This window comes from Physcomitrium patens, chromosome 1 (assembly GCF_059467195.1).
Source record: "Physcomitrium patens ecotype Gransden chromosome 1, ASM5946719v1, whole genome shotgun sequence".
Lineage (NCBI taxonomy): Eukaryota > Viridiplantae > Streptophyta > Bryopsida > Funariales > Funariaceae > Physcomitrium > Physcomitrium patens.
The window spans coordinates 26,075,918-26,095,107 of NC_143410.1; the positions used below are offsets into that span (position 1 = coordinate 26,075,918).

Here is a 19,190-nt window from a genome sequence, read left to right on the forward strand (position 1 = left end):
GATCTAACTATCTCTTTATGTTTTCATATGTGGCAAATGATTGCTTTGGAAGAGGGTCCATATCTAGCATATTTTCTATTTTGAAATGAAAGAATTTAAAAATGTCCACAATATCTTTCTAAGTCATAATTGGCACAATATATATTACACAAAGAACATTCTAATAGTAAAGGACAAAGGAAAAAAATTGAAAATAGCAAAGATTTTACCAATTTGAAAAATATAAAGCCATTATTACTATTATTGAGGTAGTCAAATATAAATTATTTACCAATTATGTTTCTATAGATGTATTGTATTTACACATAAATTTGCCATGATGAATTCCATTCAAATCCAATCATTTTTATTAAAACATATTACACCTTGCCAATTTTATTTTTAATTTAATATTACCATAGAAATTGCCATATTTGCATAATGATATACTTTTGATGTAAATTGATAATAGTAAGTTTGATTTAGTATTTTCTAATTAAAAAATATTCTATTATCATAAAAATATTTTCTAATTATTTTTATAATAATTGATAATATATTATAATTTATATTTTAAAATTTATTAATTTATTTGATGTGATAATTTGAATAAATAACCAAAAATAAATAAATAAATAGAAGAAAATTATTTTAAGATTTATAAGGTTACTTTTTAAACTTTAGTATAAACTATAATTTTTAATTAGATAAAATAATAATTTATATTTTATGGTATTAATAATTTTTAATTAATATAAATGTGTTTTATTTTATTTTTAATTGAATAAGAATTCTTAATCTTATATAAGATAAAAGTTTTATCTTTAAAATCACATAATGTATTGTTACAAGGAATATATTTTTAAAAGTTTAAAAATAAAATTTATAAAAACATATAAATTTTAATTAAAGAAAGTTGAAAATTTTAAAAATTATAGTTATTTATTTAAGAAAAATTTTAAAAACTATAAAAATCCTTTAACTACTTCTCATATCTAATACCATCAAAATATTTTGAAATATTTTTTTAAGTTATGACAAAATTAAAATATATTACAATGAGTGACTCATGTTATACTTAAAGTGCACATAATTATTCTCAAATTTTTGTAACATATAAATGTTCTTTAAAATAAATAAACTTTATTCTTGGATCAATGCTTCATTAAATCATCATAATATTTTACAAAAATCCTTCCTTCTCTAGCGTAAATATATATATATATATATATATATGAATATGAATATATATACATAAAGTACATTTTTTTTTAATATTCTACTTTTAAGTCAATTCTTATTATTCTCCTACTTAAAACATGACTCTTGTAGATTCCACATAAACTTGTCCTGCCTTCCTTCCTTTCTTCTTCATATAATATTATATATATATATTTATATATATGATTGTGGTGGGATATTGCATGCATGCATGCAGAATCAGAGGAGCCACAACCAAAACTAACAGAAGAATAATAAGAAGAAGACCAAGGGGGCATGCAATCCAGTAAATAAGACGAAGCAAATGAGCCATTACACTCTCATCACACCACCACCACCCAGCTCACACACACACTCCCACTGAGTGCATGACAGCACCACCACAGCCAGAACATGAAGAAGAAGTAGAAGAATCAGCAGCAGCAGCAGCAGCAGCACTACCAGCAAAGCATGCAAGCAAGCAAGGAAGTGCATGAAGTGCGGGCAGGTGGAGGAAGCATTGTAGTGAAACCGAGTGGCAAGTCACAGGTGAAGCAGCAGAGTGAGCGTTGTTGATCAAGGGCTGGAGATTCCCGAGGAACCCATAATAGAAGAACGAGGAAGAAGAAGAAGAGTCCCTGCCTGCTTGCTTGCCTGCGTGAGACTATGATCGAGAGGCTGGAGTGAGTAAGTGAGTGAAAGAGTGAAAGCAAGTGAATAAGTGAGTGGCTCCATTCTACATGAGAGAACTGGTCCCAGTGGTGACGAGGCTCTCGCTCACTGCTCTGACCTGGTCAGACTCCATGTGCTCTCCCTTTCGATTCGATGAACCCACTGTTTCATCTCCATCCCCCACCTTGAATTGATTGAGCTGTGTAAGCGTGTATGTGTATATGTGTGTTGGTTTTTATTTATTTATATGTTATTGGAGAAAAAACGCGATGAAACCAATAAATAAAAGAACCATGTCAGTGGGCATCAATGTAGCTTCCGAATGGGATCATGCCCCCTCTTCCCTCACGTTCCGTCATGTGGGCTGCGGTGACAGAGGGTCTTAACACTCTCGTCAGGGGTTCAGGAATCGAGACAGGTTGCACGTTCGCTAGGAATCGGATGCAGTGATTGGTGGAACCGTTTGGAAAATATATATGAGGTGCGTTGATTAAGAATTGATTAAAACTTTTTGGGGCTGCCATCCCGGTTTGGGTAGATCAGGGGTTAAGTACTAGGAATCCCCAAAGCAACTGGCAGAGACTGCAGGTCACGCACACGCTCGTCGCTCTCGATCCGATCAGGAGTCAGATCAGCTGTACCAGTTTGCCGGCCGGGGTATGAGTACCTTGCCTACGCTAATTCAGCTGCCAAAAATTCTTCGTACGTGTAGAAAGACTGAATCTCGAAGTCGAAAAAGGTAGTTATACTGCACTAGATACGTGCACTCGGTGTCCGCAACTGCACCATGGAGATCGATCTGGTGCAACCGAATTATAATGCACAGCTTTGGAGGAGGCGACAAGAGAATCGCAACGCCGTCGTCATTGGGCAATTAATATATATTGTACGAAAGAATGAGTGCGAGGCGAATCTTTTGCTGGCCACCGAGAAGGCTAGGGGGACTACAGTATTGTTTTGTTTTGTATTCTTCTTTTTCTTCCAACCAGCTAGACCACTTCAGAAAGAGAGAGAGAGAGAGTACTATCCCCATAATCAGTGTCGGTGAGACCGCCAAAAGCCGGCCCCGGTGACTAGTCGGTGCTGGACGCGCATGAGAGGCCCGGATTGGCCATCACGGGGACGGAATGAGTGGTAGGGTGGGGCGCAATGTTGAGCATGCCGCGTAAATTAACGTATTCAAATGATGCTGTGCAAGGGCAAAGGACCGGTGGCGATCTGCCGAGCAACATCGATGCTAACTTTGACGGAGATGGGTGGGGGGAGTGCTCTCCCGTACTTTCATCCAATTGCAACCCCCACCTCGTGATGGTGTCATATTGGAAGGAGTAGACGATGAAGAAGAAGAATTGATGATTTTTCTCCCCCTATTTTGGCCCCCAGGGTCGCAGCTTTGGGAAGCCCGGGTGAAACTTGTCCCCGGTGTCTTGGAGAGGGCGACTTAAAAACCAAATACTGTATCTTGACGTTGCGTGTCCTTGTCTCGCTTTTGGTGAGGGTAGCAGGGGTTGGAGCTTCATAATGCACGGACAGACGAGCGGCTAGCGATGCAAGCGCACGATAAAGCGGGGGTTGTTGATTGTAAATGTGTACTCCCGTAGCTTTTGGATAACATCACCTCTTCACCAGGGTGACGCGGGCATTAAGCTTTTCTTTTTCAGCTCTCCGGGAATTGTCAGTTCGTGCGTTGGCGTTTTGCACTGAGGCTCTGACAGATTCCATACCTGCAGTGAAAGGTTTCGATAGCTGTGTGTTTCATCATAGGTGTTTGAGAAATTGCAGAAATTGGTGCAGTTGGGAATCATCGGGTGGATGAATACGACAGGGTCGGTGTGAACGTCGAACAAGCAGCGGGTGAGCATGCTTCTTGCCTTGGACTTGCCACTCAAGTCCATTGAGCGCTTTTTGGAAGCATTGTTTAGACGATCGGTTCACTTTGTGCTAAAAAAAGAAAAAAAAAAAAGAAAAAAAAAAGAAAGGAAAAACATGGGCTGCTTACCTCAAGTTTTATGCTGTCAGGTTCACGAGTGAGCAGCCCTCCTGATTCCAGACCTTTTTTGTGACCATTAACTCAGTCAAACCCTGGTTCTGAACACCCGCATTGTTCGCATTCCGCAACTGATATGTCGATGCCTCCTCAAAGAATGCCAACCATGATTTATGAGGCAAGTGTGATGTCAAGGTCGAGGAGTGTGCAGCTGATGGAGACCACTCCTCAGAAACCAGAGACTGGCTGGCTGATGCAAACCTGTGAAGATTACCGTCATAGGTCACTGTTGACGATGGGGTTGCCAAATAATCATGTGTGTGATCTGCATCGGCCGTTCAATTTACATTTTACGAAAGTGAATGTTAGAAAAGTGCCAGCAAAGCCAAAAAAAAAAAAAAAAGTGAAAACGTGTACCGAATGCCCAATATCAAACCTCCACGAGACGCTCATTTTTTATCCGCCGCAAACTGGATTCATTCTTGTCCAAACCCACGTAATTTAAACACGGGTTTTTTCCCTTTTCATGTCTATTAAAATAATTATGATTGGCAGCATTTCCAAATTAGGAATGTCCCTCAGCCAGGACAGCTACAGTATTTTCTTTTGTTTTATTCTTTTTTGTGTTTAGAGTTAAAATTCGAGCATTTACTGCTGGCTTTATTGTAGAGAATTTTCGCTGGCCAGCAGAAGTACAAAAGATCTACTTAGGGAATTATCTGTTCCCCGAGTGCACGTTTGATACCTGTCTTGTCAGAATCCCCCTCCACAAACATACCTCAAGAAGGATAATATGAAGTCATGAGAGCATGATGGTGTCGCAGAATCTCACATCTACAAATTTAATTTGCACTTCTCCGATTTAAACATGTGCCACCCGAGACTAGCACTGAAACTTGCTGTTTGGCTGACCTGGTAATGCTGGTAATGCACGACTTATGATAATAATTTACACAGCAAGAAGCTTGCTTACTCGAAACCAGAACTAAAGTAACCTCTCTCTGTGACTGCAACCCTGCAATAAAGCAAAATTTAAGGCGAGGATGCGTTGTCCATAAACACGTGTACTGCCGTTTGGAATCTCTTTTTTCCCACCAGATCAACCTCTGCCTCACATGAGATATCACTTAGAATCTAGAAAAATGCCGTGGTAATCTGGCGGTTCAAGTCAATGAAGCTTATTACCGCTGATATGAATTCGGCAGCGAAGAAACAAGGAACATCAATCTTTTTCCTTGTGATGCAACTAGAAGTTGTGCTTAAAGGTGCCTGCAGTTGATGCAACTTGTAGCCTTCTGTCGATTCAACCCCCACAAAATAAACCCGAGGTAGAGTGTTGGTACTTCGTAGGGACCCCAACAACACTCAAAGCAGAACCAATAAAGATAATAAATCCCTTTCCAAAAAGCTGGGGAGGGAGATCTCTCTGGATCCCACCACTCGTTCGATCGGTAACACTATGGAATACTCATATTATTGACACACACACACACTGAGGGTCCCATTTGGGGTTCAGTATTTCTGTGCTGAATTCACTGATTTTCTTAATATTTGACAAAAAGGTACTGCGTGGAGCAGAGTGTAACATAACGAATAACCAAATTCAAACACTTACGAGAAAGCGAGAGAGAGAGAGCTTGTGTCTTTTCCCAGCAGTCTCCCTTTGCGCCAATCCCTCTGCGTCGACATTTCACCCAACAAGAAGCCTCTGAGTGGCCACCTACAAATTTAAAGAAATGGAAACGCCCCCAACTCGTCAAACGGCACCGTTGGCGATAATGTTGCACCGATGGCCACCTCGTGATCATATATATGAACAACTGAAATTCTCCCCTAAATTGATTATAATTCTGTTGGAAGCATCCAAGCATCGAACCAAGCCTAGTGAATGTATGTGAGGGGTATAAGTATTTTTAACCGCGTGGAGTTGAAAACCTAGGCTGTCTTGGAAAGTGGGTACACCACCTTGTTTGCTGTGGCAGTGGTGACCCGGTAAGCAATCGCGACCGTCGTGAGGCGATGTCTTGATGTTTGGCTTTGCTTTTCCTTTTCGTGTTGGTTATCTCCAAAATCCTCTGCTACGGAAGCTTCGCTGGGATGGAACAGCTGGATGGGACCCAGACTCGTCCGAACTGGGGACCCATGCCTGCAAAGTAGCGAAATAATAATAATAATAATAATTAAAAATAAATAAAATTAAAAAAAACACATTTTACAGGTTTCAAACTTGGTAATCACACAAGGGGAATGCGGTCAACCAAGAAAAACAATTTGAGTTTTACCATGTAAAACTGTTGCAAACGAGGTAACAGTTCTCACTGGAAGCATTGCGGGTATTGATAGCTTAATCTTAGAGCACTGATCTTCATCACTTCCTTTCAGTGAAGTGGAGGTTTGAACTTGCCGTTATTCTGGATTACGGTCATGGTCGTAACCCTTGAGTGGCAACAAGAGCTGCAAAGCCAATGTTGATTAATGTTTATGCTGTTGGTTTTTGTCTAAGTTTACGCCAAGTAACGCTCTATGGGAAGAATGTTTCGCTATTCGCACAGCAAATAATTGCAAGAGGCAGTAGGTGCTTCACAGGTGCATGACTATTGTTTGTAGATTATCTTAATGAATATCTTTAAGAAACATATATATGTATATATATATATATATATATATATATAATGTTTTTCTATATTGGTACATGAAATATGCGGAGGTCTGTTTTTCCTTCACCTCTTGGATTCGGTGTTGGATGTAGAACACGAATGACCAGACGCTGCAAGAAGACACCAAGTAATTGATAAATAATTAATAAACTATCATAATTACAAACAGTAGACTTAAAATTCGGAGTGGAATCATGTGCTTGTGTGACCAACTAGGTTAAAAGCCCAGTATTAAGCTTCAACAAAACCAGATGATGAAGAATTGGTCGGACTTACCAGGGGGTCTACATCCCGCAAGAGTCCGGCATACGGGTCTAGACCGGCTTTGTCCGGTAGCGGCTTCCTCGCTAATCGTCTATGTCTGCGTCATGCTGCAGCATTGACTTGCTTGAATCTCTTCCAGATGATGGCGCAACCGACCAGAGGCCTCCGTGGACAATCCCGGTTCAGCGTCTTTGCGATTTCCAAGTGCATAAATGACAATCCTGGGGTGAAACATCGCCTCAGTCTAATGCCAGTGAGCCCGTCAGCTTTTCTTCAATTCTGCTGGAGCTGGTGTTTGCCATGCACGCATTGGCGAAAGCCCTGTGGAAGATTGTTATCGTCTGTGTTCATCGGTGGGTGAGAGCCGGGAGAGAGAGTGCGAGAGTTAGCGGAGAGGGAGAGGTTGAGGTGTCCTTTGGTTCACCTCCAAACTATGGATGGAGGTGCAGATTAGTGCTGAGTGAATGATCTGGTCTCAGGTACAGAGGACATGTTTGATTGACGATGAGCTTGGGGTTTAAAGGATTGAGGTGATAGATCGACAAGGCTAGTTATGTCTGTGGCGATGGCGGCGACAAGTTTGGGTAGCTTTGGAGGGCAAAATGTGATACTTGTGCGGAACGACATGAGGGGGTCGGATTCGATGCTGGCGATGCTCACGAGCTGTAATCCCGTCTTGGGCTTTCAAGGTGAGTTTGCAATGGCGATCGTTAGGGATCCTTGTGGTCCGATCAGGGTCGTTAGTTTGGGGGTTCTTCTTTGCTGTGGTGATCGGGTGTGGGGAAATGAGGATTGCCGTGGAATCGGTGTCTACTCCTGGCTGGCAAAGTGTTTGATTGAGGATGTTTTCTCTGTGGTCATTTCTGCAGTTCCGAGATCGGGTGGAGGGTTGGAAGACGCAATTGCAGGGTGCGGGCAGAAGCGCCTGTTTTATCCCACATTCGAAAACTCCCCTGTGGAGGAGACGGAGGATGGGGACGACGGCGGCGACGAGGGTCGCGTAGAGAAGAAGCGCAGACTCACATTCGATCAAGTGCGATCCCTCGAGCGAAACTTCGAAATGGAGAACAAGCTCGAGCCCGAGCGGAAAATGCAGCTGGCCAAGGAGCTGGGGCTGCAGCCCCGCCAAGTAGCGGTCTGGTTCCAGAACCGGCGCGCGAGGTGGAAGACGAAACAGCTTGAGCGCGACTACGAAGTACTAAACTCTGGTTACCTGAAACTTAAGGTGGAGTTCGAGACGGCTCTTCGGGAGAAGGATTTCCTCAAGGCTGAGGTGAGAATTCAAAACCCATTCCACAGTGTCTTGAAATCCTCACAGTTTCTAAGTCCTGCCAGCGGGCTTGTTGTAGTCGATCGAACCTCCTTAATCCCTTTGCTCTTTGTCCATGATCCCCCAGGTGCAACGCCTCTCAGGCAAGACCAGCTCCCAAGACTCCCAGGGCTGCCAGTCACCGGCCGACCCGTCACAATGTGAGAGCGAGACAACGTGCTCGGACAAGACGAAACCAGATATCGCGGTGTCGTTGAAAGATCACTACGCGCGATCTTCCCAAACTGTCGACGTCGTCTCCTCCGCGCACAAGCTCACGAATGGCGACTCTAAGGAGATGTCCACGAGCTCCGGCAGCAACTCCAGCGACCTGCTGGACACGGACAGCACCAGGGTCTCCGACAGTTGCTATTTGTCCAGAATTCAAGACGAGCAATTGGCGGGTTACAGCAGCAACCAGCTTCCTCCCGAAAGCTTTGTGGGGCCCAACCTGCTCCACGGTGACGATGCCGAGCCTTTCTGCGGCCGGGACGTTGCACAGCAAGTCAATTTCCCGGTGAAGCTCGAAGACGCCTCCCACTTCCAAATGCCCGACATCCCGAATTGCATCTACTTTTTGCCGCAAATTGTTTCTGAGCAGAGCGTACTTCCCTGGTGGGATTGGCCGTAAGCAAGCATTCGCTACACCATCGATTTCCTTGTACATATCCTGCTCTTTTCCCCCACTAGCCTCGCCTACAAACAAGGCTCTCTGCATGATTATCTCGTCGATTGAGCGCACCAAGTCCAACCTTGGATTCTGAGACGCTTGTGTGACATACATGCCGTTTTCAAAGACCAAACTCAAGCTGTAGACGAAAGAGCTAGTACCGAACAATTTTTTTTTTGTTTTTTTATTTTATTTTATTTTATTCGCTTTATTTTGGGGCGGGCAGAGGAGATGAGACTAGACTAGACGGATAAGACTCGGTCTTGCTGATGCATATCTCATTTTGTCGAATTTTCCTTAATGAGTGAGGGCAAAATGGGTGTAAGCATCAGTGCTTTGCAGAAGAAGACCCCAGTAACCACACTTTACAATGGGCAAACATTGGAATGGTTGGTAGTATTGGTTGTAAATGTACTGGACAAAAACAGCAGCAACTCGGGGCCCCTTTCGTCCCTGATGAAAGATCCGATCCGTTTGGAGAAGTGACTTGCGATCGACATATTGTGTTCATGTCGAAGTTCTCGATGACCTTATTAATTTGAACTACGTTGGTAGTAGTAGCGACGTTGCATATATACATCTCTCTCTCGCTCTCGCTCACTCTCTCTCCCCATCTCCCTTGATTCCTCTGTCACCCAACTATTTGTACATGACTCATGTTTATCATTTCAATATCTCTTGAAGTAGCAACAGTTCATGACCCATCACTGTTCTCCCCCTTTACAAAAAAAAACCATGAAACACCTTCACATGTCACAGCAACAGTTCAAAACAAACGCCAGCATGAGAGAGCCAGCGTTTCATGACTGTCGATGAGCTTCCACCGTCTTTCTCATTCACAGTGTTCTGTTCTGTTGTTGTGAGTGAAACCTTCCAAAATGCTATTTGAGCAGTACTATCTGAGCTATTTTCTTTCAGTATTCAATTTTTTTAGAATGTGTTTTGTCTTAGATGAGAATGTGGCAAAACCTTTGGAGTGTGTTGAAACACAACTGTTGAGTTTTGTTAGGACATTTTATTAGAATGCAATTCTGTTGTGTTTAAATTGTGATCCAATCTATTGAATTCAACAATAATACCACATGTAGTTCATTGAAGACATTATGTTGTATCGATCAATATGCCAACACTACAAAATGTAAATCAATCTTGTTGTTTGTACACAAAGTTACACAATTTGAGTTTAGTATTTCAAAATAAGTTTATAGCTACATGTTTAAATGGTTTCACTTTTGCTTTTCAAAGTTGGTGGATTCTGCAGCTCAAACAACATTCTAAGAAGTGCAAATATGGACTTGAAACTTTTGCATTTATAGTGCACCCACACAATTTATCTCAGATTGATTTCAACCAAATTAATTAGTGGCATTTAAGTAAATTATGATTTTTGCAACTATATTGTGTTACAAGAAATTATACCACACAAATAATGCAGCTATATCTTTTAGTGTCTACAAAATATCTACAAAATTTTGATTAAAGCAATGGCTACTAGTTCCATACCTTTACAAACACAAGTTAAATGATAATTAAAAAAAATCATCTAACGTCATATATTTAAATATATACACACATTTGTATATACATTTGTACATACATTGGTATATATACACACATGGATGTGACTAAAAGTAATAGCCATACTTAAAAGACATTACACATTGGGAAAAAAATTGAATTTCAAAAAGCTTGTGATATAACTATTAATAAACATGAGTAAAACATCAATAGAGGGAAGATCTGATTATAATTTTAAATCCAATTCATTGATTATAAAATGTGATTTATTGTTTATGTCTACCTTTTCCACGTAAGCAAAGTCTCCATGAATTAACAAAACCTTTGTTGCATGCATCGCAAAGTCATGTTTTGCATTATTGGACAAACTAGATTTTTCTTTTTCTTAACATAAACAAAACCTTCAAATTATATTTTGCATTACTGGACAAACTAGATTTTTCTTTTTCTTAACATAAACAAAACCTTCAAATTATATTTTGCATTACTGGACAAACTAGATTTTTCTTTTTCTTAACATAAACAAAACCTTCAAATTATATTTTGCATTACTGGACAAACTAGATTTTTCTTTTTCTTAACATAAACAAAACCTTCAAATTACAGTTGGTTTTTTAGTTTTTATGATTTTTTTAAATATTATATACACTCATTAAATAGAATTTCAATGACAAAAATAATTAAATATAATTTTTTTGAAATTAGTGCTACAAGTAGTAGTGACAACAATGACTCTCACTCTCAAAAGATTACCACTATATTGATCTTCATTATTTTCAATGTCATAAGAATATATATATTATACTTTTTTTCTTTTTTCTTTTTTTACTTTTTTTGCACTTCAAATCTTCGTCAAAAACCGATGCTTGTCTTATTTCTTCCATCAATAAGACCAAAATAATTAACAAAAACACCAAAAACACAAGATAAAATAATATTAGCAATCAGCATGATAAGGTTTTATCAAAACACCCCAATGCGTAGCCAATAGCCAAAAACTAAAACTATAAAGCACAATATATAAATAAAATGTTACATTTTGTGAGTGAATTCGTCTTCCTTCTAGAAGAAGAGGGGGGGTTCCACTGCACCAATTAATGAAGAGACATCTCGACTATTGATACCCTAGATTAGGGCTACACCAGGGTATGCACCGGGTATGCATCCATCGTCATTCTGCGCAGCGTCAGTTTAAGAGGCTTGCGCCGAGCGAGCGAGCGTTGCAAAGCAAATATGTTGCTGCGAAGCTCGGATTGTGGGAGTCCACTGACAAAATTAGAATCCTGAAGAATCTCGAGGTGGGAGAGGGTGAGGAACTTCTCTGCTACTCTGTTGCCATGACAGCCATATTGTCGTTGAATTGGCTCTCATCATGATTCTAAGTGAAGTAGCCCGATACTGGGGGCAGAAGCTGGGCCTTGTGTATGCATTTTTCGAAGCTCGCGATGATGATGCATGGAGTCGAATTCGCTTAGGGTTTCACGGCTCTGTCATGTTTTGAGGTGGTTGTCGTCGATGCTTCGTTCTCAGGGGGTGGATTCCCCTTCTGGGAATGCTGGTTGATTCGTCGCCTTTTGGTCGTCTCTACTCCTTGAGGAGTTTCTGAAGCTTCCGTGCTCTATATGGGTCCCTTGGTTTTCTGAAATCCTTTGGCTCAGTCGGAGAACTTGATCGACTTGTACAATGTGGGAAAATAGAACGAAATTTTCGACAATTGAATTGCACGATTGCTAGTAATTTGAGATGAAGGTCGCGATCATTCAGCTAGCAATGAATAATTGCGAAGGGCGTAGGGTTTTCTCCTTACTTACGAAAGAGGGTGGGGGACTGGTTGTTTATGATTTTGAGCTTAGTGATGATATTGTTATAATATGTGTGGCTTTTTGCAGGTTACGCATTGCCGCAGTTAAGGATGCTGTTCTTGTCGTGGCATCGGCCTTCGCGAAAGGACCAAGCAGCATGTCTAAATAGCTGCAAGTACTCAATTTCATTTTCACTCTGCTTTTGACGTTTGAGTACCATCATCAGCTCAGCACCCTCACCGGGGATTTTTCTTGAGCCTCTTTGCGTAGAAATCACTAGCATGTAGTGGTTGGAATCATTAGTTCCTGGGAATATTCAAACTGCTGCAAGCAGCAAATTGGCTAACTTTTGTTCGACAGAGATGGTGAATTCAACTATGACGCCAAATACAAGGGCGCCACTCAGAAGTCACCATTCTCCGGGGAACGTGCCAACGACCTCAAGAGAGACGGCTTTGTAACCAACCACGCGAGCGTGAAGCTTGGGTCTGGGAAGGATGTCTTCTTGGATGGGAAGAAGGCACTCCAAAACTGGAGGTAAGGCTCCATACCTCACAATTCTCTGTTTCTAATCTCTCTCTTTCTCTTTCAGTCATCTGAAGTGTACTATCACTGGAGCTTCTCGTGATAACATTCGATTTGCCACTTCCTTTCAACAAAATATGGTTATTGATCACATAAGCGCGTGTACGATGCAGGCATTTCCAGCTACCGTGGGCATTTGTGGACGCAAGCACTCCTATCTTGGAAGGAACCAAGGTCTGCGTGTGCGCGCATGAGCTTGTGGCATGGATCATGAACCCGCTTCAAGTCCTGTACGTTGATGCCAAGGAGCCACCGAAATTCCCATCGCGCGTCGATCAAAACAACCATCAGCAACAAGCAGCCTTTGCCTTCGGCAGCGGGACACTTCGTGGTCACATGCTGGTAAATTAATGAACCCTAACTGAAGCAAGTGCAATAAAGTCTTTTTAGTTAATCTGTGAAAGGGTCATAATTCATGCAGTTCACAAAAATCAGATGAGGTGGAACGTACCTGTATTGTTATGTCAGGCCGGAGAAGAGAAGTTTGCAGTGGAGTGGCGGGAGGATGATTCAGTCTGGTACGAGATTTCCTCGTTTGCTAAGCCAGCGAACTTCTTGTCATTTGCCGGGTACCCCGTTGCTCGACTCCAGCAGAAGATGTTCGCCAAGCAATCCTTGGCTGCGATGGAGCGTGCAGTCAGACAGGGTTCAGGTCAGATTTCGGTGAAGGTAGAAGCATGATATTTGTATTTTACTGTGGAAAGTTTAGTGATTATTTGCTACAGATGTGTACAATCCTGCAGTGAGCATCACCAAGGGCACGTAAAAAATCCAGCTTCGGTTGAAGTGTACTTTGTTAACGAGATTTGGTTAAGTGAAAAAAAATCTTGTCACGAACACACAAGAAAAAAACTGGTTATATTGGCTCATTTATTGATTTGTCAGAATTAACAACTACGCTGCGTAACATCTGTCACGGCTACGTCAATGAAGCAAACAAGGATCTGCGAAAGTTCCTCATTGTATGTACAAGAATTTTCATATCGTCTGTGATCTATATTGAACATCACATCTAACTCACTTCTAACAATCACTCTGGCAGTTGATATACATTCTCAAAGCGCATTTTCCGCTCTGCATCACCGGCACCCATGTACCTAGCACTACAAATATCATAAATCACAGGAGTGGCGAGTCTTCCACAGATGTGCCCTTGCGGAAGTCGTGCCTAAAGTTCTGGCACGTACATCGGTAAAAAGCAATCCTACCTGCAATTCAACCCATTGAGCAAGCACAGTTAGTACATAACAACAATCTTCGTCCCTCTCATATAAGCATGGATGTAAGCAAAGAAGAAAGTGAAATCTGCACCTAACTCATAACCCTTGAAAGACTGTAGGTAGTTATAGCATGGACAAGAGTAACCCAGCTTCTAAGTAATCTTTACAATCATCAGTAAGTGCGAACGCATCACCTACACATGAAGTTCACGAACTTCAGAGGAATGCTGTCACTCACACATCTTCGTACCGAAATCCACACCTTATTTCTGTGAAGGTCACCCTTTCTTTCATGTCTATCTAACTACTCTGTCTGTCTTCAGGTCCTCCCCCATCATGCTTGTATTGCCTGCGCTTGGGTTCACATATCACCTGCTTTGAAATCTAAGTTCAGTCTAGCACGCTTCTCAACTCTCATGCAAAATCAATGTATAAATTAAGAGGCTTTCACATGTTTATCTACGTGACGGTAGGCAGGATTGATGCACATTACCACATCCGACTTTTATGAGCTTCTACACACGGTTCGAGGTCAAAACCTACGTTCATTTCAAAATGAAAAACTAAGCCTCCTAGAAGGCAAAATATGGAGGAATCCAGCGTTCAAGGGATGTGCATGCAGATTCCAGTGGGGTTAAACGGTGCTGGATCGGGTTCACAGCATTTTTCAGCCGCTCATTCACGACAGGCAGGACTTCTTCCGGCTTCGAATGAGTTGTTCTGCTCAAAAAGGCAAGAATCTTCTTCGAGTGGAGCAGCATCTGCGTCTCCTCACGGGTTCCTAACTCTTATTTTCAAAAAGCTCGTGCCAAACGTCAGTGAAGACATCCACAATAACGTTGTGGTACTCCGCTTCATTCAGTGATAAATAGCACTGCAGAAGCTCCTCCAAGTCGCCGGTTTCCTTAATGTCTTGGTCAACAATCATCTCGATCATGGACTGGCGGAAATCGTTGTAAGGATCATATGAGCTTTCAACCACAACAGCTACTCTCTCCTTGGCAACACTTGCTGGTGGCTTGGGAGCAGGAGCAGAAGCAGAAGCAGGAGGAGAAGGAAGAGAGGCCACTTGCTTTGATCGTCGCTGCTTGGTTCGTTTTCTCGCTTCATTGAATTTCCTCCTGGCTTGGTTGAAATCTTCATGAAGCTCTGGATCCACCATGCTCTCCTCCCGTTGTGGATGGATGGTTCTCTCTTCGCGTGTATCCTTCGAAATGGGTTTTCTAGACGGAGATGGCCTCTTCGAAACATCCTTGTCCCCAGGGCGTTTCGGCTTTCGTGCTTTGGCAGCCGAGGACGGATTGACTCGCACCGCACGGGAAATCTCTCTCCCTCTGTTATTCCGCTCTTGAGCGGTTTCTCGCAACTTCATTACTTCGGGTGCTGTCTGCACAGTAATGCAATGCAGCTCCCTGCTTTTGTCACTGATGGATCCTGATCTGGTGCTCTTGGTATCGTCAATCTTATGACTGGGGAATTCGACACCCCATGCCTTGGCGGAGGATTCAAGGAAGCTTTCGAATACAGGAGAGCTGTGCAGCTCGCACCTGGGACTCCCGAATATGGAGTTATAGCCAGGATCACTGTCCTCCTCATCTTCGATCAGCCTCTTCAGATTGCGTTGCTCCAAAGCTTGATCAAGTGACGCCAGGAGATTCACTGCATCTGCATCCTTTCGTTTCATATCAATCCTTTGTTGCTCCCTCCACGACTTTGAGCCTTCACGCAGCCGCTCAGCTGCGAGCACCTTCTGTCTCAGCAAGCTCTGACTATCTGATGTGTTGCCATCATCCGCTTCTTCCTTGCAAGCCGCCGGAAGCTCGGACTCCGAAAAGAATGTTGCTGGTTTCCTTTCGGAAGGCCCCAATCCATATTCAGAACCTGCCCAGGGAGCATTCAAGGTGCTGTCGCTGCCAAAAGAGGTTGATCTCCACGGAACAGTATCCAGCTTCGGGTCCTCGATGTGAATCTCGGACTCTTCTTCGGTTTCTGGGTAGATCTTCCGTGGGGAGTCCGTATCGGATCTTGTGGAAAACAGATGACCAAGTGTGGGTTTAGACCCAGGTTTCAACTCTGCCGGAGACTTCACCTTCACTCCTTTCAGCTCTCTGCTTTTAGAGAACTTCTTCTTCTTCTTTACGACCACTTGATTTTTGACAAGTTCCTCATTGTTCAGCTCGCAGCTCCATGGCGTCGGATTAGCTCCCGACCACGACTCCGACTTCTTAGGCCAAGAGTCTTCCCCTCCCGTTCCTTCCTCAATGCAATCCAGCCCTGAATCCGTATCCAACTCAATTAATCCCGATTCTTTCTCCATATCGAGGCTGCTGTGACGAGAACGTCGCCGTGGAGTGCCCCCACAACCCACCAAGAACCAGGCCCTCATCGTCGGAGTAGCCGTCTTTCGGAACTGAATTGAAGGGTTTGACTCTTTCCTGGAAATAGATTCGTCTCCCACCAACTTACACAAATTTCTTATCCCTGAGAAGAATGTAGATTTGTACAGACACCTGGAAAACATAGACGTCGTAGAGGATGGGGTGTTGGAGACAGAGGTCACCGCAACCGACCTGGTGGTCCCTTCGGGGCGTACGACCATGCCCTTCTTGCTTGGGGTTGAAGACACAGCAACCTCGCTGCCAGCGTGATTCTCAGAGCCTGGACGGGCAGGATCATCACTGTCCACGCCCTGTGGACCCTGAAGAGGGCTGAAAGTACAAATTTCCGATGCCAGTGGACCATGCTTGTAACAGTTCTCCACAGTCTTCTTGGGAAGAAACGGCGCCGAGTCGGGAATGACAGGCTCACTGCTGTCGGTCGATTTCAGGCTCTGCGACCTTCGACGCAAGGACCTCAGCTTGATCAACCAGACGCTGGGTAAGACTGCTGAGAATAGCCTCCCCTTGGGTTTCTCCGCGACCTCCATTGACATGCTGTTCGCTCCCATCGCAACGTATTTCTCTTTGGTAGTATTCATACGATGCAACACACACTACCTCCTGATTACAGAAGTGTTAGCGTCTAGAACAGAATTTAATTCAGGGTGGCCCTCGGGCAGATACATCATGCGTGTTGCAAGATATCAAGCGGTCGGTGTTCCCAGTTAGAAATCCAGTTTACGGAACAGTGTGTCACCACTGTTTCCGGAGTTTACACATGCCAGGGATACAAATGGAACAAATGCTTGGAAGCCCTGTCTGTATAAACAAAAAACTAGCAGAAGGAGAAAGAGTGAGATGACAAGTTGGCGTGACACATTGGAAGAGCTACTCAGCATCGAGAATTGCTTCGTTGCAGCTTGAAGACAGATTTAATGAGAATTTTGCCAATGTGCGTTACACCTGCAATCGAGGAACCCGAGCACATGAGCGCCATTACAAGTTTCAAAGCACTTTAAACAAGGTCATCGACAAGTCATAAAACTCTTGTCTAATGCTGCTGCTGCAAATTATCTTCACGTTCTACGCATTCCCATTTACAAACGACGCCTTCAAGCTAGCTTCAGTTGATGCAACAAGGTCAGTGACATTGGTATTTGGAACCTATAAGTTGTTAAAAAAGTAATCTAAACTTGCACATTGAAATCGCTTCTCACGCCATTTCACTACGATTTCCAGCTCGAGCTTCTTCCTCCCTCACACGATGCATTCCCGGAAATCAATGCCTGAATGCTATCACTAAATGCCCACGAAGTATGGAATAAGCTAATATATCTACCCCAGCACGATCACCAAGTGGACTTAACGCCTGCCACCATTAACTATATCTGCTTGTAACGTGAAGTCAAAATCCAGAACACATTCTCATAGACCGATGAGAGCACGAGCATCTAGCCTTCGACCTCCTCACTCCAACGTGATCCCATGGAGGTCCCCACTCGAGCAGAGACAGACCACAGCCTCGCCCACGAAGCGACGCGTGCAAGGTCCACGTACCATCCAAAAGCACGTCCCTCTACTACCCATTCCCCCGCATAAGCAACCATGAGAGATCCAGAACTCCAAACCCGAAAAACTAAAACACCGTTAAAGCAACGCGTCGCTGACTCTCGATCGCCGCAATTGACGCACGCAAGGCTCTAAAACAAGTCCCAGGGCCGCTCACAGGGGGGATGCCAAGGTAGAGACCAGGATTCCAATTCCAGGGATGGAAAACCGGAAGCTCTAGGCTCTCCTCCCCGCACTCAGTGCTGCAGCGCAAGTGAATCGACACTTCTCATTCAAAAGATTGTGCGCCATAGCGAGCTTGCTAATTTCCGACGGAGATCCTATTTTCAGGGCCCTGCGCGCCATCTTTTGCATGCGCACTAGTCGTGCCGTCACTCCCATGGCGGTCACTCTCCAGTCCTTATCGTGCGTGACGGGCTACCCTTTCATCCTCCCTTCTTCCCGCTTCTCCTCCTCCTCCTCCTCCTCCTCCTCATTGCGCAATTCCCTGCTAATCGACCCCACTTTTGAAACGCCCCCAGTACCAACAATCCCACCAACAGGACCTGAGAGATAAAATTAACTACCAGGTTAGGATAATAACACAGGCCACCACCACGGCCATCTTTTCGCTGCATTGCTGCTGCACCTATGCTGTACAACAACTGCTGATGCAATCGACGCACCCGATCGATTTTATTAGGCTCCATTACATGATCGCCTTCTGGCCGATTGCCGTCCGCATCCTCGTGTCATGTGCTTGCTGTTGATTCTATGAGCCTGGGCCATATTTGTACCCTCTCGAAGAGTATCGCAGCTCAGGCTTTCTCATGGATCGGAACCCCCTCAGCGAGAGCGAGAATTATCATTTGGCGATCGATACAATCTGAACCCAGCAGCAGCAGCTGCGACGTCGCGGCAGCTTGATCTATTACCTCCCCCATCGCCGAATTCCAGGCTAGGCTCTCGGCGATTCTCTCGTCGCGGCGGTGTACCCCCCTAACGATGTCGGTTATAGGTCCCATTTACCTATCGCCGTGCCTGGGTGCGTACGCTTATAGGCGTACTCCTTATCTGGGTTCCGTATATACACACATATATTATAACTCCAAATCATGTTTTCAACTATGCTGCACGTTATTATCTACTTTTAAAATCATTTACCGTTGAGAAACTAACATATTTCAAGAACATCATCTAAACACTATAATATACAGAAATAAAAGAATTTATCATGGAACTAAGTAGATAATATATACATATATACTTTAATTATACCAATTTACTTTTTATTATTTTACTTAAATTTCTTTGAGAAGTAATAATTTTTCAATTTGAATCATTAAACATTATACTAGTTTAAAAAATTCTATAATATACTAGCGTATTCACAAAATTATT

General features: G+C 43.2%; 3 protein-coding genes across 10 annotated transcripts; 2 read left to right on the forward strand and 1 right to left on the reverse strand.

Moving 5' to 3' along the window:
* The first annotated feature begins 7,000 nt into the window (after positions 1 to 7,000).
* Positions 7,001 to 9,313, forward strand: LOC112279943 (uncharacterized). Its single transcript, XM_024514756.3, has 3 exons — positions 7,001 to 7,448; positions 7,629 to 8,032; positions 8,157 to 9,313. The coding sequence occupies exons 1-3, from the start codon at positions 7,313 to 7,315 to the stop codon at positions 8,697 to 8,699; spliced, it is 1,083 nt and encodes a 360-aa protein (XP_024370524.1). The 5' UTR covers positions 7,001 to 7,312; the 3' UTR covers positions 8,700 to 9,313.
* Positions 9,314 to 11,489: 2,176 nt separating this feature from the next.
* LOC112287113 (UPF0548 protein At2g17695) lies at positions 11,490 to 13,864 on the forward strand. 3 transcript variants are annotated; one of them, XM_024529836.3, is made up of 6 exons: positions 11,490 to 11,758; positions 12,146 to 12,233; positions 12,419 to 12,595; positions 12,757 to 12,985; positions 13,112 to 13,295; positions 13,686 to 13,864. In XM_024529836.3, the coding sequence occupies exons 2-6, from the start codon at positions 12,169 to 12,171 to the stop codon at positions 13,742 to 13,744; spliced, it is 714 nt and encodes a 237-aa protein (XP_024385604.1). In that variant the 5' UTR covers positions 11,490 to 11,758; positions 12,146 to 12,168; the 3' UTR covers positions 13,745 to 13,864. The 3 variants fall into 3 exon arrangements, with proteins under 3 accessions (XP_024385604.1, XP_024385585.2, XP_024385595.1); XM_024529817.3 differs by having other exon boundaries at positions 11,490 to 11,564; XM_024529827.3 differs by having other exon boundaries at positions 11,490 to 11,554.
* Positions 13,494 to 18,727, reverse strand: LOC112287099 (uncharacterized). 6 transcript variants are annotated; one of them, XM_090254829.1, is made up of 3 exons: positions 18,377 to 18,727; positions 14,058 to 17,204; positions 13,494 to 13,851 (listed from the first exon to the last, which is right to left on the reverse strand). In XM_090254829.1, exon 2 carries the CDS (start codon positions 16,838 to 16,840, stop codon positions 14,645 to 14,647), a length of 2,196 nt encoding a protein of 731 aa, XP_090110955.1. In that variant the 5' UTR covers positions 16,841 to 17,204; positions 18,377 to 18,727; the 3' UTR covers positions 13,494 to 13,851; positions 14,058 to 14,644. The 6 variants fall into 6 exon arrangements, with proteins under 6 accessions (XP_090110955.1, XP_024385552.1, XP_090110948.1 ...); XM_024529784.3 differs by lacking the exon at positions 18,377 to 18,727 and adding an exon at positions 17,799 to 18,360; XM_090254822.1 differs by lacking the exon at positions 18,377 to 18,727 and adding an exon at positions 17,406 to 18,360.
* Between the last annotated feature and the right edge of the window lie 463 nt (positions 18,728 to 19,190).

Bases quoted from the DNA above. Each gene is read 5' to 3' on its own strand.
- LOC112279943 (XM_024514756.3), top strand. From the start codon at position 7,313: ATGTCTGTGGCGATGGCGGCGACAAGTTTGGGTAGCTTTGGAGGGCAA. The intron at 7,449-7,628 runs GTGAGTTTGCAA...TCATTTCTGCAG, and splicing joins TCCCGTCTTGGGCTTTCAAG to TTCCGAGATCGGGTGGAGGG. The intron at 8,033-8,156 runs GTGAGAATTCAA...ATGATCCCCCAG, and splicing joins AGGATTTCCTCAAGGCTGAG to GTGCAACGCCTCTCAGGCAA.
- LOC112287113 (XM_024529836.3), top strand. From the start codon at position 12,169: ATGCTGTTCTTGTCGTGGCATCGGCCTTCGCGAAAGGACCAAGCAGCA. The intron at 12,234-12,418 runs GTACTCAATTTC...TTTGTTCGACAG, and splicing joins GCATGTCTAAATAGCTGCAA to AGATGGTGAATTCAACTATG. The intron at 13,296-13,685 runs GTCAGATTTCGG...TCACTCTGGCAG, and splicing joins TGCAGTCAGACAGGGTTCAG to TTGATATACATTCTCAAAGC.
- LOC112287099 (XM_090254829.1), bottom strand. From the start codon at position 16,840: ATGAATACTACCAAAGAGAAATACGTTGCGATGGGAGCGAACAGCATG.